Source organism: Salmo salar, unplaced genomic scaffold (assembly GCF_965601325.2).
Source record: "Salmo salar unplaced genomic scaffold, fSalSal1 ptg000414l, whole genome shotgun sequence".
Taxonomy (NCBI): Eukaryota; Metazoa; Chordata; class Actinopteri; order Salmoniformes; family Salmonidae; genus Salmo; species Salmo salar.
In genome coordinates, this window is record NW_027675380.1 from 961884 (window position 1) to 985755 (window position 23872).

General features: G+C 41.4%; 1 protein-coding gene across 1 annotated transcript; it reads right to left on the bottom strand.

Annotated features, from left to right (window-relative positions):
• Positions 1-2278: 2278 nt before the first annotated feature.
• On the bottom strand, positions 2279-18978 carry LOC145875996 (NLR family CARD domain-containing protein 3-like). Its single transcript, XM_082971767.1, has 6 exons — positions 18570-18978; positions 18212-18440; positions 16067-17837; positions 6891-7064; positions 6647-6693; positions 2279-4515 (listed from the first exon to the last, which is right to left on the bottom strand). The coding sequence occupies exons 2-6, from the start codon at positions 18393-18395 to the stop codon at positions 3803-3805; spliced, it is 2889 nt and encodes a 962-aa protein (XP_082827893.1). The 5' UTR covers positions 18396-18440; positions 18570-18978; the 3' UTR covers positions 2279-3802.
• Positions 18979-23872: the final 4894 nt, after the last annotated feature.

Sequence of the window (23872 nt, forward strand, 5' to 3'; positions counted from 1 at the left end):
CTTTGGGGGGCCGCACAGCCCTCCATGTGCTCGCCAGAGGTAGCCTGACTGCCATTAGGTACCGGGATGAGATCCTCAGACCCCTTGTGAGACCATATGCTGGTGCGGTTGGCCCTGGGTTCCTCCTAATGCAAGACAATGCTAGACCTCATGTGGCTGGAGTGTGTCAGCAGTTCCTGCAAGAGGAAGGCATTGATGCTATGGACTGGCCCGCCCGTTCCCCAGACCTGAATCCAATTGAGCACATCTGGGACGTCATGTCTCGCTCCATCCACCAACGCCACGTTGCACCACAGACTGTCCAGGAGTTGGCGGATGCTTTAGTCCAGGTCTGGGAGGAGATCCCTCAGGAGACCATCCGCCACCTCATCAGGAGCATGCCCAGGCGTTGTAGGGAGGTCATACAGGCACGTGGAGGCCACACACACTACTGAGCCTCATTTTGACTTGTTTTAAGGACATTACATCAAAGTTGGATCAGCCTGTAGTGTGGTTTTCCACTTTAATTTTGTGTGTGACTCCAAATCCAGACCTCCATGGGTTGATAAATTGGATTTCCATTGATTATTTTTGTGTGGTTTTGTTGTCAGCACATTCAACTATGTAAAGAAAAAAGTATTTCATAAGATTATTTCTTTCATTAAGATCTAGGATGTGTTGTTTAAGTGTTCCCTTTATTTTTTTGAGCAGTATATAATATACCCTACTATTTTTTAATATTTAATATGCCATAAACTATTGTTTTTTTTAAGTTTCATTAATTCATTGTAATTAAGTTAATCATTATGACACACCCCTCTCTATTGTCATTGGTTGCACTAATTGCACTGTTCGTCTACATAACCTGGTTCAAGTATTGATAACATCACCCTGAAGAAGGCATAGTGATGCTGAAACGTTGGTAAATACCCAATAAATGACTGGGAGTTTATATATGGAGTGTGCGACTCTCTTTATTTTGATAGTTCATAACTCTTATGTATTTGCCATCTTTTTGTGTTTTTCAGGCAGCCTGGGAAAGAACTGAAAAAACTCACTAAAGAGTCAAGACAGAGACACCAGAAAGACCCAAGAAGACTTGGATGCAGCATCTGAGGACAGAGAGGGATGTTCAGAACTCACTCAGTCTGGTAAGTTGGTGAGGGTAGACTTGGAGGCTGCTTACCTGACATGGAGGAAGTCCCCCCCCCCCCATTATGTTGGAACATCATGTTTATTTGTTTGAATCTTGTCTTTGTTTGTGATCAGGTTAGAAGAGAATGACTCCTCAACCCAAGAGGCCCTGGAGCAGCTGTGATCAGGTTAGAAGAGAATGACTCCTCAACCCAAGAGGCCCTGGAGCAGCTGTGATCAGGTTAGAAGAGAATGACTCCTCAACCCAAGAGGCCCTGGAGCAGCTGTGATCAGGTTAGAAGAGAATGACTCCTCAACCCAAGAGGCCCTGGAGCAGCTGTGATCAGGTTAGAAGAGAATGACTCCTCAACCCAGGAGGCCCTGGAGCAGCTGTGATCAGGTTAGAAGAGAATGACTCCTCAACCCAAGAGGCCCTGGAGCAGCTGTGATCAGGTTAGACTCCTCAACCCAAGAGGCCCTGGAGCAGCAGTGAGAGAGCAGCAGTGTGGAAGTATTTGGGGAAATTTAAGGAAGGTTTCCTGGAAAAGAGGATTGACTGTTATGTAAAGGGTCAGAGCCACTGAGAGGACAAAATATTAAGGATACCTTCCTAATATTGAGTTACGCCTGGTCAGTTTGTCATGGAATTAAATGTGTCCTTAATGTTTTGTGTTAATTACATAATAATTATACATTTATGATTGAAGGTTATGAGAGAACCCCCACATCACTAGCTTCTCTTTATTCAACCTGCCATCTACCCACCTGGGGACTGAGGGTTATGAGAGAACCCCCACATCACTAGCTTGCATGTTCTGCAGCCTTGTAAAGATAAGGAGGGGACGACTGGGAGGCAGGTTGGCATTTATTGTCATGAATCTTGCCATGGAGGCAGTTCAGCAAAGTATTCCCTAGCTGGCACAGGCACAAAGTAATACAATCCGATTTAAATCCTAACCTCAACCCTAACCACACTGCTAATCCTTCCCTTAAATTAAGACCATAAAACAACATTATTTTCCACAGCCAATTCTGACTTTGCAGCTGACATATCTAGAGGAAATCGCACAGTTCTGCCTCCAGGTCAAGATTCATGACAAACGTCAACATGAGACAGGGAGAAGCAATGTAAAAATCAATAACAAAATTGTTTTCACAATTAACATGCTTTTTCTTGTTTCAAGTATGTTTTATTATGAAAAGTACAATATATCCATGTATACTTGTTCAACTATGGAGCGTATGTCCACATATAATTGTACAATTTGTTTTTCCAACATAAAAGACAAGAAATGATCACATTGGTATTTTAACAGTGTTATTGTAAGAGTTTAAATGTTTAAACAGAGGATACATCTAAAACAGGATAAAACAAGTGCAGTATGTTGTGAGAATGTTACTTTAACGTCGACTCATAACGTCACACTATAACTTCATGGGAGTCTTGTGAAAAGACTGCATGTTGTTTTGGGTGGATTGAGTGACGTCTTCATCAACATTTTGCAGAATATTCTGGTAATATTTTCACCTCGTCGGCTGCAGACATTCATAAGGAGTTCCAGTAGTTTATTTGTCATTTGCAGGTATTAAAAGTAATACATACATTGTAATTCCTTGTTGGATCTCTCTCACATACAGGACAGTACATACCAGAGGAGGCTGCTGAGGGGAGGACGGCTCATAATAATGTCTGGAACAGAGTGAATGAAATGGAACACATGGAAACCACGTGTTTGATACCATTCCACTTATTCCACTCCAGCCATTACAAGCCTGTCCTCCCTAAATAAGGTCCCACCAACCTCCTGTGGTACAAACACAAACAGTAAAATATATCATAAAAAATGCAAAGTGGTAAAAGATCAGAAAATATTACAAGCCTGTCACGTGTGAGTGTTCAATGTGTGTTTGTCCATTGTGTGTGTCAGTGTTTATGTGTGTGTCAGTGTGTGTGTGTTTGTCCTGTTTGAGCAGGTGGCCAGCGTGTGCCTAGTGTGTGTGTCTGTGTCAAGTGTGTGTGTGTTCAGTGTGTGTGTGTTCAGTGTGTGTGTGTGTTCAGTGTGTGTGTGTATGTCCAGTGTGTGTGTGTCTGTGTCCAGTGTGTGTGTGTGTGTGTCTGTGTCCAGTGTGCGTGTGTGTGTCTGTGTCCAGTGTGTGTGTGTCCAGTGTGTGTGTGTGTGTGTGTGTGTCTAGTGTGTGTGTGTCTAGTGTGTGTGTGTCCAGTGTGTGTGTGTCCAGTGTGTGTGTGTGTGTGTCCAGTGTGTGTGTGCGTGTGTGTGTGCGTGTGTGTCTAGTGTGTGTGTGTGTGTGTGTCTAGTGTGTGTGTGTGTGTGTGTCCAGTGTGTGTCTAGTGTGTGTGTGTCTAGTGTGTGTGTCCAGTGTATGTCTGTGTCCAGTGTGTGTGTGTGTGTGTCTGTGTCCAGTGTGTGTGTGTGTCTGTGTCCAGTGTCCGTGTGTGTGTTGTGTCTGTGTCCAGTGTGTGTGTGTCTGTGTCCAGTGTGTCTGTGTCCACTGTGTGTGTGTGTGTGTGTGTATGTGTGTCCAGTGTGTGTGTGTCCAGTGTGTGTGTGTGTGTGTGTGTGTGTGTGTGTGTGTCCAGTGTGTGTGTGTGTCCAGTGTGTGTGTGTGTCCAGTGTGTGTGTGTGTGTGTCTAGTGTGTGTGTGTGTCCAGTGTGTTTGTGTCCAGTTATTATTTCAAGGACACTGAAGAGCCAATATAATGAACCCAAAACCCTGGATAGAGGGGCTCAGTGACTGTGGAGGTGAATGTGATCAGGTGGGTCAGTGTGTCAGAGGAGGCTCTATAGAAGGACAGAGTGCCGGCTGGCCAGTCCAGATACACTCCTACTCTGTGGGAGCTGGAGGAGGGGACGTCTATGGTAGTGGAGTTATTATTATACCAGCTGGAGGAGGGGACGTCTATGGTAGTGGAGTTATTATTATACCAGCTGGAGGAGGGGACGTCTATGGTAGTGGAGTTATTATTATACCAGCTGGAGGAGGGGACGTCTATGGTAGTGGAGTTATTATTATACCAGCTGGAGGAGGGGACGTCTATGGTAGTGGAGTTATTATTATGCCAGGCAGAGTAACTGTTGTCAGAGCAGAACAGACACCAGGACTTGTCATTGAATCCAAGCCAACAGTCATCACCCCATCCTCCCCTGCTGATTTCTTTATATGTCACTCCTATACCAGCCCCCATTATCCCACTCCACTCTACCTCCCAGTAACAGCGCCCAGTCAGACCCTCTCTACACAGCACCTGTTTAAGGTCCTCAAATCTCTCTGGGTGATCAGGATACGGCTGCTCCTCTATCCTACATGTCACCTTTCTGTTCTCCTCAGACAGAGAGAGGCGTCTGTTTACTGTGTTTAGGTCCAGTGTGAGATCACAGACATCTGATGGATGAAACCAGACACAATATTAGAAATCATCATCATTCACATTAGAATGTTAATAACTCACTTTTCACTAATTAATTTAATGTAGATGTTTCTAGGTATCAAAAGGAGAAGTTAAGGTAACTGGAGACTTGTTGAATGATCATATGTTATTATGTACGGTAATATAAAACACACTTATTCACAATAATTACACACACACACACACACACACACACACACACACACACACACACACACACACACACACACACACACACACACACACACTTTGTCAAAGCAACTCTTTGTAAACGTTGGTGTCCCTGATTTGTGCTTCTGTAGAACTACAGATGATATTTAATATGACCAAGTCAGTAATGATGGTGGTCTTTGACTTAACTTGAATTAAGACTTATTCTTACTCATATTATTCATATAAAACACACTTATTCCCATTAACCTGTTGGGGGTAGAGGGCAGTATTGACACGGCCGGATAAAAAACGTACCCGATTTAATCTGGTTACTACTCCTGCCCAGTAACTAGAATATGCATATAATTATTGGCTTTGGATAGAAAACACCCTAAAGTTTCTAAAACTGTTTGAATGGTGTCTGTGAGTATAACAGAACTCATATGGCAGGCAAAAACCTGAGAGGATTCTGAACAGGAAGTGGCCTGTCTGACAAGTTGTTGTTCATCTTGGCTCTTTTTATTGAAGACTGAGGATCTTTGCTGTAACGTGACACTTCCTACGGCTCCCATAGGTTCTCAGAGCCCGGGAAAAAGCTGAACAATATCGAGGCAGCCCCAGGCTGAAACACATTATCGCTTTTGACAAGTGGCCGATCAGAGGACAATGGGCTTAGGCGCGTGCCCGAGTCGACCCCATGCTTTATTTTCTTTCGTCTGTTTACCTAAATGCAGATTCCCGGTCGGAATATTATCGCTTTTTTACGAGAAAAATGGCATAAAAATGGATTTTAAACAGCGGTTGACATGCTTCGAAGTACGGTAATGGAATATTTAGAATTTTTTTGTCACGAAATGCGCCATGCTCGTCACCCTTCTTTACCCTTTCGGATAGTGTCTTGAACGCACGAACAAAACGCCGCTATTTGGATATAACAATGGATTATTTGGAACCAAACCAACATTTGTTATTGAAGTAGAAGTCCTGGGAGTGCATTCTGACGAAGACAGCAAAGGTAATAACATTTTTCTTATAGTAAATCTGACTTTGGTGAATGCTAAACTTGCTGGGTGTCTAAATAGCTAGCCCTGTGATGCCGGGCTATCTACTCAGAATATTGCAAAATGTGCTTTCACTGAAAAGCTATTTTAAAATCGGACATATCGAGTGCATAGAGGAGTTCTGTATCTATAATTCTTAAAATAATTGTTATGCTTTTTGTGAACGTTTATCGTGAGTAATTTAGTAAATTCACCGGAAGTTGGCGAGGGGTATGCTAGTTCTGAACGTCACATGCTAATGTAAAAAGCTGTTTTTTGATATAAATATGAACTTGATTGAACAAAACATGCATGTATTGTATAACATAATGTCCTAGGTGTGTCATCTGATGAAGATCATTAAAGGTTAGTGCTGCATTTAGCTGTGGTTTGGGTTTTTGTGACATTATATGCTAGCTTGAAAAATGGGTGTCTGATTATTTCTGCCTGGGTACTCTGCTGACATAATCTAATGTTTTGCTTTCGTTGTAAAGCCTTTTTGAAATCGGACAGTTTGGTTAGATTAACGAGAGTCTTGTCTTTAAAATGGTGTAAAATAGTCATATGTTTGAGAAATTGAAGTAATAGCATTTCTAAGGTATTTGAATAACGCGCCACAGGATTCCAATTGGCTGTTACGTAGGTGGGACGATTTCGAAGTTAACTACACACCTGTATGCATCATGAACACAATCACACATTTCTAATATAATTTCTAATATAACACAAACGCACCACACACACACACACACTGTCAAATCAAGTCTTTGTAAACGTTGGTGTCCCTGATTTCTGCTTCTGTAGAACTACAGATGATATTTAATATGACCAAGTCAGTAATGATGGTGGTCTTTGACTTAACTTGAATTAAGACTTATTCTTAGTCATATTCTTCACAGCAGTCAACACTCACATTTTCTAAGTCCAGGTTTCATTCTGTTCTCTCCACCATGTTCCACACTGTAGCGGTAAGCAGAAAAACAGACAGTCATTGAGGGATACACCTGAACACACACACACACACACACACGCACACGCACACGCACACACACAGTCAGCATATAACTTTGTCCAAGTGGTGGTAAGAATGTTTGTCTTAACTAGCCTGATAAGTCAAACATGTCTGATATGAACATTGACATAAACCCTCTACATACTTGAGTTTCTCCAGTCTGCAGTGTGGATCCTCCAGTCCAGCAGAGAGCAGTCTGATTCCTGAGTCTCCTGGGTGATTGTAGCTCAGGTCCAGCTCTCTCAGGTGTGAGGGGTTTGACCTCAGAGCTGAGACCAGAGAAGCACAGCCTTCCTCTGTAACTAGACAGCCTGACAGCCTGCAAAGAGTCAAATCATATTAAAATCACACTGCTATTCTTTGGTGGTGAAAATAGTGGCAGTATATTTCTTCAACATATGAAACCTTCCATATCTATTCATAAATTAATGTATCATATTATAAATTACAAATTATCAACGTTTTGCCTGCAGATAGAAACATGTATAGTACAAATATTTGAGTAGACTGACCAGACCAGTTTAAAAACAGTATCAGTCAAAAGACAGACAGTGAGGTATCAGATATAGATTGTATTGAGTATACAGTCCACACCATATCTATTTTGACAGTGAAGATAACAATTTAAATGTGGCTCTAAACTCCAACATTTTGGATTTCAGATCAAATGTTTCATATGAGGTGACAGTATATAATGTCACCTTTTATTTGAGGATATTTTCATACATATCTGTTCCACCATTTAGAAAAAATGAAAGCACTTCATGTATCTAGTCCCCTATTTAAAGAAGTCATATGTTTTCTGACCAATTCACTCATAGTGGCTTAAAGTAGTCACAAGTTGAGTATTTGATCCGATATTCCTTGAACGCAGCGACTACATCAAGCTTGTGACTCAAACTCGTTGATTGATTTTGCAGTTTGTTATCGTTGTGTTTTGGGTTGTGTTTTGTCCAATATTAAAATGGTGGATGATGACTGGATAATTTTCTGTCTAAGTGAGTAGATAACATGTTTCTAAACACTACTAAATGAATCCTGATGATTCCATGAATAAGAAAAATCATGAATGAATCATGAATAATAATGAGTGAGAAAGTTACAGAGGCTACAACAAAACATGCTAACCTCTCACCATTACCAATAACAGAGACTACAACAAAACATGCTAACCTCTCACCATTACCAATAACAGAGGATACAACAAAACATGCTAACCTCTCACCATTACCAATAACAGAGGCTACAACAAAACATGCTAACCTCTCACCATTACCAATAACAGAGGCTACAACAAAACATGCTAACCTCTCACCATTACCAATACCAGAGGCTACAACAAAACATGCTAACCTCTCACCATTATCAATAACAGATGCTACAACAAAACATGCTAACCTCTCACCATTACCAATGTATTTATTTATAAGCACCTCACATTGTGGTTACTCACTACATGGTAGATATTCCCTCAGCGAAGTATGGCAGTTCCATGCAGGTTTCCTCACCAAGTCCAAGGCAGCACAGCTACCCATGCAGACAGTACTCCTTAGCCGTAACTGATATCCCCATGGCAACACGAACTCGTTTAGCTTCCCAAGCAATTATCTCCCGGTGTCACACGATGCTAGGCTAACCTCAAGGCTGGCTAATACCTCCACGACGAGACGGTAGCTTCAGTCTTTACTAAGTTTTAACTAAATTATAACAACTCTTTTATTAAATAAAACATGTATTTCCCTTCATGTCTTAGTAGCTATGGGTTTTGTTGTAGTTCTGTCGTCTTCTTTTATAATTTTTCTTCACCAACCGTCCTGAGGTAAAACGTCCATCCTTTCATCAACGTCTTTTTCCCTCCCGTTAACCAGGTCAACTCCCATTGGCCACAACTTAACAAGCGACCTTATTGGTCAAAACGTAAACTTCAAAGTAAAACAAACTATTCACTTATACATTAAATAAATATTTCTTCAAAAAGCATAATGCATTAACAACATTACAGTTTAGGAGCAATTCAATCATCTTTTAAATATAATACCAATTAATTATAACAAATAAACTCAATACTTGGTTCAAACAAGGGTATTACACAAACATACAGTCAATAATACAGGAGAAAAATAAGTCTATATACAATGTGAGCAAATGAAGTTAAATAAGGGAGGTAAAGGCAAAAAAAGGCCATGGTGGCAAAGTAAATACAATATAGCAAGTAAAACACTGGAATGGTAGATATGCAGTGGAAGAAAGTGCAAAGTAGAAATAATGGGGAGCAAAGGAGCTAAATAAATAAATACAGTAGGGGAAGAGGTAGTTGGGCTAAATTATAGATGGGCTATGTACAGGTGCAGTAATCTGTGAGCTGCTCTGACAGCTGGTGCTTAAAGCTAGTGAGGGAGATAAGTGTTTCCAGTTTTAGAGATTTTTGTAGTTCGTTCCAGTCATTGGCAGCAGAGAACTGGAAGAAGAGGCGGCCGAAAGACGAATTGGCTTTGGGGGTGACCAGAGAGATATACCTGCTGGAGCGCGTGCTACAGGTGGGTGCTGTTATGGTAACCAGTGAGCGGAGATAAGGGGGGACTTTACCTAGCAGGGTCTTGTAGATGACCTGGAGCCAGTGGGTTTGGCGACGAGTATGAAGCGAGGGACAGACAATGAGAGCGTACAGGTCGCAGTGGTGGGTAGTACAGTGGGGGGGAAAGTATTTCATCCCCTGCTGATTTTGTACGTTTGCCCACTTACAAAGAAATGATCAGTCTATAATTTTAATGGTAGGTTTATTTGAACAGTGAGAGACAGAATAACAGCAAAAAAATACAGAAAAAACGCATGTCAAAAATGTTATACAATTATTTGCATTTTAATGAGGGAAATAAGTATTTGACCCCTCTGCAAAACATGACTTAGTACCTGGTGGCAAAACCCTTGTTAGCAATCACAGAGGTCAGACGTTTCTTGTAGTTGGCCACCAGGTTTGCACACATCTCAGGAGGGATTTTGTCCCACTCCTCTTTGCAGATCTTCTCCAAGTCATTAAGGTTTCCAGGCTGATGTTTGGCAACTTGAACCTTCATCTCCCTCCACAGATTTTCTATGGGATTAAGGTCTGGAGACTGGCTAGGCCACTCCAGGACCTTAATGTGCTTCTTCTTGAGCCACTCCTGTGTTGCCTTGGCCGTGTGTTTTGGGTCATTGTCATGCTGGAATACCCATCCACAACCCATTTTCAATGCCCTGGCTGAGGGAAGGAGGTTCTCACCCAAGATTTGACGATACATGGCCCCGTCCATCGTCCCTTTGATGCAGTGAAGTTGTCCTGTCCCCTTAGCAGAAAAACACCTCCAAAGCATAATGTTTCCACCTCCATGTTCGACGGTGGGGATGGTGTTCTTGGGGTCATAGGCAGCATTCCTCTTCCTCCAAACACGACGAGTTGAGTTGATGTCAAAGAGCTCTAATTTGGTCTCATCTGACCACAACACTTTCACCAGTTGTCCTCTGAGTCATTCAGATGTTCATTGGCAAACTTCAGATGGGCATGTATATGTATTCTTGAGCAGGGGGACCTTGCGGGCGCTGCAGGATTTCAGTCCTTCACGGCGTAGTGTGTTACCAATTGTTTTCTTGGTGACTATGGTCCCAGCTGCCTTAAGATCATTGACAAGATCCTCCCGTGTAGTTCTGGGCTGATTCCTCACCGTTCTCATGATCATTGCAACTCCACGAGGTGAGATCTTGCATGGAGACCCAGGCCGAGGGATATTGACAGTTCTTTTGTGTTTCTTCCATTTGCGAATAATCGCACCAAATGTTGTCACCTTCTCACCAAGCTGCTTGGCGATGGTCGTGCAGCCCATTCCAGCCTTGTGTAGGTCTACAATCTTGTCCCTGACATCCTTGGAGAGCTCTTTGGTCTTGGCCATGGTGGAGAGTTTGGAATCTGATTGATTGATTGCTTCTGTGGACAGGTGTCTTTTTTTACAGGTAACAAGTTGCGGTTAGGAGCACTCCCTTTAAGAGTGTGCTCCTAATCTCAGCTTGTTACCTGTATAAAAGACACCTGGGAGCCAGAAATCTTTCTGATTGAGAGGGGGTCAAATACTTTTTCCCTCATTAAAATGCAAATCAATTTATAACATTTCTGACATGCGTTTTTCTGGATGTTTTTGTTGTTATTCTGTCTCTCACTGTTCAAATAAACCTACCATTAAAATTATAGACTGATCCTTTCTTTGTCAGTGGGCAAACGTACAAAATCAGCAGGGGATCAAATACTTTTTCCCCCCACTGTATATGGGGCTTTGGTGACAAAACGGATGGCACTGTGACAGACTGCATCCAATTCATTGAGTAGGGTATTGGAGGCTATTTTGTAATTGACATCGCCGAAGTCGAGGATCGGTAGGATGGTCAGTTTTATAAGGGTATGTTTGGCAGCATGAGTGAAGGATGCTATGTTGCGAAATAGGAAGCCAATTCTAGATTTAACTTTGGATTGGAGATGCTTATAGTGAGTCTGGAAGGAGAGTTTTCAGTCTAACCAGACACCTAGGTATTTGTAGTTGTCCACATATTCTAAGTCAGAACCATCCAGAGTAGTGATGCTGGACAGGCGGGCAGGTGCAGGCAGCGATCGGTTGAAGAGCATGCATTTAGTTTTACTTGTATTTAAGAGCAGTTGGAGGCCACGGAAGGAGAGCTGTATGGCATTGAAGCTCGTCTAGAGGTTAGTTAATACAGTGTCCAAAGAAGGGCCAGAAGTATACAGAATAACACCAATAACAGAGGGGGTCTGATCTTTGTGCCTCTGTAACTTTCTCATTTATCATTATTCACGATTCATTCATGATTATTCATAATCATGGTAGCATCAACATGAATGTAGAAGTGTTCAGAAACATCTTCTATTCTTACTGACAATACAAGTGAAGTGACTCCAAAATGACAGGACATTATTCACCATTCAGTTTCTATTAGGAAAAACATAATCCAAAACACAACCAAAACAAACTGAAAAATGAATTCAACAAGTTAGTAGAATCACAAGCTTGATGTAATCACTGCAGGCATGGAACATGGGACTAAATACTAAACTTATGACAACTTTAATACAATATAAGTAAATTTGTCCAAATAATTAAGACTTCTTCAAATGGGAGAACTACGTACAGAAAGTGCTTTAATTTCTAAACGGTAAAACAGATATGTATGAAAATACCGTCAAATAAAAGGTGACATTCTGTAAGGTCACCTAATATGAAACATCTCAAATCCAAAATGCTGGAGGATAGCACCAAATGTAAAACTGTAAGCTTCACTGTCCAAACACATATGGTGTGGACTATGTGTCCCTGGTAAACACATGTGGATCTGGTGAACAGTTATCACTTGTTGACCAACTACAGGAATACTGACCTCAGAGTCTCCAGTTTACAGTGGGGATTCCCCAGTCCAGCAGAGACCAGCTTCACTCCTGAATCCTTCAGGTCATTGTTACTCAGGTCCAGCTCTCTCAGGTGTGAGGGGTTTGACCTCAGAGCTGAGACCAGAGAAGCACAGCCTTCCTCTGTGACTAGACAGCCTGACAGCCTGCAAAGAGTCAAATCAAATTAAAATCACACTGCTATGCTTTGGTGGTGAAAATAGTGGCAGTATAATTTTTCAAAATTTTTCAGATATCAGTGTCCTGAAACCTGCCATATCTATTCGTAAATTAATGTATCATCATTAAAAATGACAAATGATCAAAGTATTGCCTGCAGATAGAAACATGTATAGTACAAATATTTGAGTAGACTGACCAGACCAGTTTAAAAGCAGTATCAGTCAAAAGACAGACAGTGAGGTATCAGATTTAGATTGTATTGAGTATACAGTCCACACCATATCTATTTTGACAGTGAAGCTAACATTTTAAATGTGGCTCTATACTCCAACATTTTGGATTTCAGATCAAATGTTTCATATGAGGTGACAGTATACAATGTCACCTTTTATTTGAGGGTATTTTAATACATACAGTTGAAGTCAGAAGTTTACATATACCTTAGCCAAATGCATTTAAACTCAATTTTTACAATTCCTGACATTTAATCCTAGTAAAAATCCCCTGTGTTAGGTCAGTTAGGATCACCACTTTATTTTAAGAACGTGAAATGTCAGAATAATAGTAGAGAAAATGATTAATTTCAGCTTTTATTTCTTTCATCACATTCCCAGTGGGTCAGAAGTTTACATACACTCAATTAGTATTTGGTAGCATTGCCTTTAAATGGTTTAACTTGGGTTAAACGTGTCGGGTAGCCTTCTACAAGCTTCCCACAATAAGTTGGGTGAATTTTGGCCCATTCCTCCTGAAAGAGCTGGTGTAACTGAGTCAGGTTTGTAGGCCTCTTGCTCGCACACGCTTTTTCAGTTCTGCCCACAAATTTTCTATAGGATTGAGGTCAAGGTTTTGTGATGGCCACTCCAATACCTTGACTTTGTTGTCCTTAATCCATTTTGCCACAACTTTGGAAGTATGCTTGGGGTCATTTTCCATTTGGAAGACCCATTTGTGACCAAGCTTTAACTTCCTGACTGATGTCTTGAGATGTTGCTTCAATATATCCACGTAATTTTCCGCCCTCATGATGCCATCTATTTTGTGAAGTGCACCAGTCCCTCCTGCAGCAAAACACCCCCACAACATGATGCTGCCACCCCCGGGCTTCACGGTTGGGATGGTGTTCTTTGGCTTGCAAGCCTCCCCCTTTTTCCTCCAAACATAACGATGGTCATTATGGCCAAACAGTTCTTGTATTGTTTCATCTGACCAGAGGACATTTCTTCAAAAAGTACGATCTTTGTCCCCATGTGCAGTTGCAAACTGTAGTCTGGCTTTTTTTATGGTGGTTTTGGAGCAGTGGCTTCGTCCTTGCTGAGCGGCCTTTCAGATTATGTCGATATAGGACTCGTTTTACTGTGGATATAGATACTTTTGTACCTGTTTCCTCCAACATCTTCACAAGGTCCTTTGCTGTTGTTCTGGGATTGATTTGCACCAAAGTATGTTCATCTCTAGGAGACAGAACGCGTCTCCTTCCTGAGCGGAATGGCGGCTGTGTGGTCCCATGGTGTTTAGACTTGCGTACTATTGTTTGAACAGATGAACGTGTTACCTTCAGGCGTTTGGAAATTGCTCCCAAGGATGAACCAGACTTGTGGAGGTCTACAATTTTTTTTCTGAGATCTTGGCTGATTTCTTTTCATTTTCCCATGATGTCAAGCAAAGAGGCACTGAGTTTGAAGGTAGGCCTTGAAATACATCCAAATTATGTCAATTAGCCTACCAGATGCTTCTAAAGCCATAACATGATTTTCTGGAATTTTCCATGCTGTTTAAAGGCACAGTCAACTTAGTGTATGTAAACTTCTGACCCACTGGAATTGTGATACAGTGAATTATAAGTGAAATAATCTGACTGTAAACAATTGTTTCAAAAATTACTTGTGTCATGCACAAAGTAGATGTCCTAACCGACTTGCCAAAACTATATAGTTTGTTAACAAGACATTTGTGGAGAGGTTCAAAAACACGTTTTAATGACTCCAACCTAAGTGTATGTACACTTCCGACTTCAACTGTATGTGATTGACGATTAAAAATTAAATTCTGATGATGCCATGATTAAGAAAAATCATGAATAAATCATGAATCAGAATGAGTGAGAAAGTTACAGAGGCCACAACAGAACATGCTAACCTCTCACCATTACTAATAACAGAGGCTACAACAAAACATGCTAACCTCTCACCATTACCAATAACAGAGGCTACAACAAAACAGCTAACCTCTCACCATTACCAATAACAGAGGCTACAACAAAACATGCTAACCTCTCACCATTACCAATAACAGAAGTTACAACAAAACAGCTAACCTCTCACCATTACCAATAACAGAGGCTACAACAAAACATGCTAACCTCTCACCATTACCAATAACAGAGGTTACAACAAAACATGCTAACCTCTCACCTTTACCAATAACAGAGGCTAAAACAAAACATGCTAACCTCTCACCATTACCAATAACAGAGGATACAACAAAACATGCTAACCTCTAACCATTACCAATAACAGGGGCTACAACAAAACATGCTAACCTCTCACCATTACCAATAACAGAGACTACAACAAAACATGCTAACCTCTCACCATTACCAATAGAGGCTACAACAAAACATGCTAACCTCTCACCATTACCAATAACAGAGGATACAACAAAACACGCTAACCTCTCACCATTACCAATAACAGTGGGGGTATGATCCTTGTGCCTCTGTAACTTTCTCATTCATCATCATTCTCCATTCATTCTTATTCTTACTGACAATACAAGTGAAGTGACTCCAAAATGACAGGACATTATTCACCATTCAGTTTCTATTAGGAAAAACATAATCCAAAACACAACCAAGACAAACTGCAAATGAATTCAACAAGTTTGTAGAATCACAAGCTTGATGTTATCACTGCAGGCATGGAACATGGGACTAAATACTAAACTTATGACAACTTTAATACAACATAAGTGAATTTGTCCAAATATGTTCAACTTTTTCAAATGGGAGAACTAAATACATAAAGTGCTTTCCTTTCTTAACAGTAACACAGCTATGTATGAAAATACCCTCAAATAAAAGGTGACATTCTGTACTGTCACCTAATATGAAACATTCTAAGTCAAATCCAAAATGCTGGAGCATAGCACCACATTTAAAACTGCAAGCTTCACTGTCCAAACACATATGGTGTGGACTATGTGTGTCTGGTAAACACATGTGGATCTGGTGAACAGTTATCACTTGTTGACCAACTACAGGAATACTGACCTCAGAGTCTCCAGTTTACATTGGGGATTTCCCAGTACAGCAGAGAGCAGCTTCACTCCTGAATCCTTCAGGTCATTGTTACTCAGGTCCAGCTCTCTCAGGTGTGAGGGGTTTGACTTCAGAGCTGAGACCAGAGAAGCACAGCCTTTCTCTGTGACTCCACAACCTGACAGCCTGCAACGAAATCATCATGACTTCACAAACACACTGTTTATTTAACACCAGAAGTGTAGAAGGACAATGGCATTTGGTTTATTCTCTCAAACAACATATAGATTCATCTTCTGTCTCCTAGAATTGTATGGTCATATTGTAATACTAGATTGAATATCTGATTCAATATGTTATTCAATATAATATTATATACATATTATAATACATATTTTCTCTAAACATAATATTTCTTCCTGATGAATACTTCTTATATGTCATTTTATTTACTCACAGAGCAGCTCTGGAGACTTTGACCACTGGCAGCAGCCTCAGAAGACCTTCCTCTGATCTGGAGTATTTCTTCAGGTTAAACACATCCAGCTCCTTTTCTGAAGTCAGCAACACAAAGACCAGAGCTGACCACTGTGCAGGTGACAGGTAGGTTTTTGAGAGACTTCCTGATCTCAGGTAGCTTTGGATCTCCTCCACTAGAGAATGGTCATTCAGTTCATTCAGACAGTGGAACAGATTGATGCTCCTCTCTGGAGAGGGATTCTCCCTGATCTTCTCCTTGATGTACTTGACAGTTTCATCATGGCTCAGTGAGCTGCTTCTTGTCTTTGTCAGTAGACCTCGTAAGTGCTTCTGATTGGATTCCAGTGAGAGGCCCAGAAGGAAGCGGAGGAACAGGTCCAGGTTTCCTGTCTCACTTTGTAAGGCTTTATCCACAGCACTCTTGTAGAAAGTAACTTCAGACTCGTCTTTTGTTTGCAGTGTGTCAATTAGATTCTCATTGTTGTTGATGAATGAGAGGAACACATATACAGCAGCCAGAAACTCCTGAATGCTCAGATGCACAAAGCAGTACACCTTGTCCTGGTACAGAACACATTCCTCTTTAAAGAGCTGTGTGCACAATCCTGAGTACACAAAGGCTTCATTGACATCAATGCCAGCCTCTTTCAGGTCTTCTTCATAGAAAATCAGATTGCCCTTCACAAGCTGTTGAAAAGCCAGTTTTCCCAGTGACAGAATACTCTTTTTATTCCAGTGTGAACCTGTCTCTTCTTTCCCAAGATACTTTTCATTCTTCTGTTTGGTATGAAACACCACAAGGTGTGTGTACATCTCAGTCAGAGTCTTGGGCATCTCTTCTGTCTTATGTTTCAGCATGTGTTCAAGGACTGTTGCAGAAATCCAACAGAAGACTGGAATGTGGCACATGATGTGGAGGCTCCTTGATGTCTTTATGTGTGAGATGATTCTGCTGGCCAAGTCCTCATCACTGAATCTCTTTCTGAAGTACTCCTCCTTCTGTGGGTCATTGAACCCTCGTACCTCCGTCACCTGGTCAACACACCATGAAGGGATCTTATTGGCTGCTGCTGGTCGGGTAGTTATCCAGATGAGAGCAGAGGGAAGCAGATTTCCCTTGATGAGATTTGTCAGCAGAACATCCACTGAGGTTGACTCTGTGACGTCACAACAGATCTTGTTCTTCTGGAAGTCTAGGGGCAGTCGGCACTCATCCAGACCATCAAAGATTAACAGAACTTTGTACTTGTTGTAGTTGGAGATTCTTGATTGTTTGGTTTCCATTGAGAAGTGATTGAGAAGTTCAATCAAAGTGTTTTTGTCCCCTTTCATCAAATTCAGCTCCCGGAAAGGGAATGAAAATACAAATTGGACATCCTGATTTGCTTTTCCTTCAGCCCAGTCCAGAATGAACTTCTGCACAGAGACTGTTTTTCCAATGCCAGCGACTCCCTTTGTCAGCACAGTTCTGATACGTTTGTCTTGTCCAGTTAAGGGTTTGAAGATGTCGTTACATTTGATTGCAGTCTCTGGTCTTGCTTGTTTCCTGGTTGTTATCTCAATCTGTCTCAGCTCATGTTCATTATTGACCTCTCCTGTTCCACCCTCTGTGATGTAGAGCTCTGTGTAGATCTTATTGAGAAGTTTTGGGTTTCCTTGTTGAGCGATCCCCTCAAATACACATTGAAACTTCTTCTTTAGATTAGATTTGAGTTCACGTTGGCAAATGACAGCAGGATCATCTGAATCTAGAAATAACACAGAGGATATTAATATTACATCTGTTTTAATGTCTACAGTATTGTAGGACTGTTATAAAGATTTAAATTATCATAATTTATTCTCTTAACTGACTGTATAAATGTTTTCATAATGCATTACAGACTGGTGTGACTGATTATATTATTATTGGTATTATTGATGGTATTATTAATGTTGTCTCACTCTCTGTCTCTCTAAATTAATCAACACAACACATCCCTGCTGCTACTTGTTGAGGCCACTAGGTGTTGTGTTAAGGCTGCTACAATATCATTGAGTTACACAGCTACTTTAGCTGTACTTTAGCTACAGCTTTTAAATGTTATAAAACAGCATTCAACATGAGGCAGACAGATCTTACATTTCTCCAGTGTGTCAGCGAGCTCCTTCTGGTTCATTTTCCTCAGGACGTGCAGTGTGATCTTCAGAGCCCCCTCTCTGGCACTGCTCTCCTGCTTCTCATCTTCAGCATCCACCACTTCCTCATCCTGCTTCTGACTCTCAAAGCCTTCTGGGAGTTCTGGACTAAGAATCCTCTTGAACATCTTCAGCTCGTTCTTCACAAATGTAATAATATTCTCTTCAAGCAACTGAAATAAATCAAGTAAATAAGTTAAGCAAGAGAATAAATGCTTTCTCATTAACACATTAATGAATGATTGACAGATCAACTTTACTTGAGGTCAACAAAAACAAATGTTCATAACAGGACCACATACACTGAATATGGAGGCCAGGTCTGTTTGATGACTCTGGGAAGACTGACCACTGAGAATGTCTGACTCTGATCTCTCCTGTTGGTTTCTGTGCACAAAACATGAGATTACATCTCCTCATCCAGGGAGTGAGTGAGTACGGACAGACAAACAGACAGACATAGACAGAAAGCGGGACAGACAGTCAGAGACAGACAGACAGAAAGAGACAGACAGAGACACAGACAGACAGACAGACAAACAGAGATAGACAGAGACAGACAGAGACAGAGACAGACAGACAGACACAAACATACAGACAAAGAGAGACAAACAGACAGAAAGCGGGACAGACAGTCAGAGACAGGCAAAGACAGACAGAGACAGACAAAGACAGACAGAGAAAGACACACAGACAGAGACAGACAGAAATTAGAAAGACACATAGAAAGACAGAGACAGACACTGAAACAGAGAGACAGACAGACAGACAGACAGACAGACAGACAGACAGACAGACAGACAGACAGACAGACAGACAGACAGACAGACAGACAGACAGAGACACACAGCCAGACACAGAGACAGATAGACAGACACACAGAAACAGACACACAGAAACAGACACACCGACAGAGAAAGACACACAGACAGACAGAAAAACAGAGACAGACAGAGACAGACACACAGACAGACAACAGACACACAGACAGAGACAGACACAGTGAGACTCAGAGACACAGACACACAGACACAGACATGCAGACACAGGAACAGACAGACAGACAGACAGACAGACAGACAGACAGACAGACAGACAGACAGACAGACAGACAGACAGACAGACAGACAGACAGACAGACAGACAGACAGACAGACAGACAGACAGACAGACAGACAGACAGACAGACAGCGAAATACACACAGACAGAGAGACAGGCAAAGAGACAGAGAGACAGATAGACAGACAGAGAAATACACACAGACAGACAGAGACAGACAGCGAAATACACACAGACAGAGAGACAGGCAAAGAGACAGACAGACAGACAGACAGATACACAGACAGAGAGACACACACACACAGGGAGGGAATATTGTGTTTGTTTAATATTGTTTTAGGACCATGAAAATGGACTAAAGGATTAGCCTATGGATTATGAAAACAACCAAAAGAAATGTGAAAATGTGAGAGGAGAAATGACTAGAGACAGTGTTGTTTAACTCACTGACCATGACCCATGAGTTCTTCTTACCTTTGTTCAGTAGAAAAGTCTCCCTCTCTAAACTCTATAGGTTGACGCAAAGACCGGTCACTCTTCATGGACACACAGCTGGGAACAGGGGAGGCTGGTCTCTCCTGCTTGATTGGACTTCAACACAACAGAGACAAACATTACATCTCTCATCTACTCTGATCTCAGATGGGGAAACATAAGAAGAGCTCTGGATCAGACAGACAGACAGACAGACAGACAGACAGACAGACAGACAGACAGACAGACAGACAGACAGACAGACAGACAGACAGATACACAGACAGACGGAGATAGATACACAGACAGACAGACAGACAGACAGACAGACAGACAGACAGACAGACAGACAGACAGACAGACAGACAGACAGACAGACAGACAGACAGACAGACAGACAGACAGACAGACAGACAGACAGACAGACAGACAGATACACAGACAGACGGAGATAGATACACAGACAGACAGACAGACAGACAGACAGACAGACAGAGATAGATACACAGACAGACGGAGATAGATACACAGACAGACGGAGATAGATACACAGACAGACGGAGATAGATACACAGACAGACGGAGATAGATAGACAGACAGACAGACAGACAGACAGACAGACAGACAGACAGACAGACAGACAGACAGACAGACAGACAGACAGACAGACAGACAGACAGACAGACAGACAGACAGACAGACAGCAAAATACACACAGACAGAGAGACAGGCAAAGAGACAGACAGACAGATAGACAGACAGACAGAGAGACACACACACAAGGAGGGAATATTGTGTTTGTTTAATATTGTTTTAGGACTATGAAAATGGACGAAAGGATTAGCCTATGGATTATGAAAACTACAAAAAGAAAATGTGAAAATGGGAGAGGAGAAATGACTAGAGACAGTGTTGTTTAACTCACTGACCATGACCCATAAGTTCTTCTTACCTTTGTTCAGTAGAAAAGTCTCCCTCTCTAAACTCTATAGGTTGACGCAAAGACCGGTCACTCTTCATGGACACACAGCTGGGAACAGGGGAGGCTGGTCTCTCCTGCTTGATTGGACTTCAACACAACAGAGACAAACATTACATCTCTCATCTACTCTGAGCTCAGATGGGGAAACATAAGAAGAGCTCTGGATCAGACAGACAGACAGACAGACAGACAGACAGACAGACAGACAGACAGACAGACAGACAGACAGACAGACAGACAGATACACAGACAGACGGAGATAGATAGACAGACAGACAGACAGACAGACAGACAGACAGACAGACAGACAGACAGACAGACAGACAGACAGACAGACAGACAGACAGACAGACAGACAGACAGACAGATACACAGACAGACGGAGATAGATACACAGACAGACAGACAGACAGACAGACAGACAGACAGACAGACAGACAGACAGACAGACAGACAGACAGACAGACAGACAGACAGACAGACAGACAGACAGACAGACAGACAGACAGACAGCAAAATACACACAGACAGAGAGACAGGCAAAGAGACAGACAGATAGATAGACAGACAGAGAGACACACACACACACGGAGGGAATATTGTGTTTGTTTAATATTGTTTTAGGACTATGAAAATGGACAAAAGTTTTAGCCTATGGATTATGAAAACAACCAAAAGAAATGTGAAAATGGGAGAGGAGAAATGACTAGAGACAGTGTTGTTTAACTCACTGACCATGACCCATGAGTTCTTCTTACCTTTGTTCAGTAGAAAAGTCTCCCTCTCTAAACTCTATAGGTTGACGCAAAGACCGGTCACTCTTCATGGACACACAGCTGGGTACAGGGGAGGCTGGTCTCTCCTGCTTGATTGGACTTCAACACAACAGAGACAAACATTACATCTCTCATCTACTCTGATCTCAGTTGGGAAACATAAGAAGAGCTCTGGATCAGACAGACAGACAGACAGACAGACAGACAGACAGACAGACAGACAGACAGACAGACAGACAGACAGACAGACAGACAGACAGACAGACAGACAGACAGACAGACAGACAGACAGACAGACAGACAGACAGACAGACAGACAGACAGACAGCAAAATACACACAGACAGAGAGACAGGCAAAGAGACAGACAGAGAGACACACACACAAGGAGGGAATATTGTGTTTGTTTAATATTGTTTTAGGACTATGAAAATGGACAAGGGGGAGGCTGGTCTCTCTTGCTTGATTGGTCTTCAACACAACAGAGACAAACATTACATCTCTCATCTACTCTGATCTCAGATGGGAAACATAAGAAGAGTTTAATTCCAAAACGCTACATATCCATTTTCAGAAATGTTGGTAAATTAGCTTTTATTGTTTAAAGAAATTATTAATGAGATTGGTGTGTTTTTCACTATCTAATCATGACATGGGGTTGATCAATGACAGACATCTATCACTTAATGATTTCATTTCAGAGAGACAAATATTAATTGTGTTTTTATGTTGGATAAAAGTAGAGACTCAGAGCTAGAAAATGGTATATCAGACACTACAGTTGAGGAACAATGGAAAAGTCATTCTGCTTTGAATGATGATCAACTTGTAACATCACTTTTGAGAGAATGTCCTTTGAATGTTTTGGTACCTACTGGAGAGCTCTTCTTTGTCTACAGGGCTGTTACTTTGGCAGATAATGTCACCCATCTAAATAAATAGTTGGTATATATATAATTAACTAAATGTATGGTGTTTTTGTTTTATGTCAGTTTAATTTTGTTATGCTATAAACATTTTATTTTATTATAAGTGGTAAAAGGAACTAGAAAATGTTATATTTTGCAATTCTCAGTAATTACTACTTTAGTAAAGAATTACACATTATTCAGTACTACTGCAGTTGCTACATAATTCCAATAGATGGCAGCATAAGACCACAAATGATATTTCAGAATATTAGTTTAGTTTTCTCCCTGGATGCACCACCACTCCCCCTCACAGGAAAACTCCTGTGTGAGCTTCTTTCTGTCCCATTCCACACTGCTAATGCAAGAGGAAGGACTGAAAAAGCATTTAACAGATTACTGTGAAGTAATATAATGATGATTCATGTTTATTATTACCTGTTTTTATGCTCATGTTTGAAATTATACTTCATTACTATAACGATTATCAATAAGCCTGAACATTAATTCAGACACCTCTGGTTGAGAAAAACGTATTTTCCTGGTACATTCATTGTCAAATTCATCAACCACCATCGAGCCACTCTGTCTTCTCTCTCTAGTAGTCAACTCAGCCCCGGTAAAAAGCTGGTGTCATCACTCTGCCTTCTCTCTCTAGTAGTCAACTCAGCCCCGGTAAAAAGCTGGTGTCGTCGCTCTGCCTTCTCTCTCTAGTAGTCAACTCAGCCCCAGTAAAAAGCTGGTGTCTTCACTCTGCCTTCTCTCTCTAGTAGTCAACTCAGCCCCGGTAAAAAGCTGGTGTCTTCACTCTGCCTTCTCTCTCTAGTAGTCAACTCAGCCCCGGTAAAAAGCTGGTGTCGTCACTCTGCCTTCTCTCTCTAGTAGTCAACTCAGCCCCGGTAAAAAGCTGGTGTCGTCGCTCTGCCTTCTCCAGGGGCATGTTGAGGTAAATTTACTAACCGGGAGGGTTGAATGATGTAATTTATTGGTGGGCTGGAAGACGCACTCTTGTCTTTTCTATTCTGAGGTTGTTTACTCGCAATATCAGATATTAAGATTACTTTTTATAATAAATGTATACTGAGGTTCAATACCTGCTCTAGTCACTATTAATTTGCTCTCCTAAAAGCAACACAGCCCTAAAACGAGATATATAGCTAACTAAAGTTATGTTAATGAGTGACCATTTTAGAAAATCATGGGACATATAGTCTGGGGTTGCATGCTATTTTATGTCAATCATATTGCTGCTTGTAGCCTATAACTGATGCTTCGTGGTCTTATGCTGCCATCTATTGGAAATATTTACCAATTAAAAGTTATTAATGCACATTCAGACGTTGGTGAGGCAGCTGAGAATAAAAAATAAAAAAAGGAATGTGTCCAGCCTACTTGAGGCGCCCCG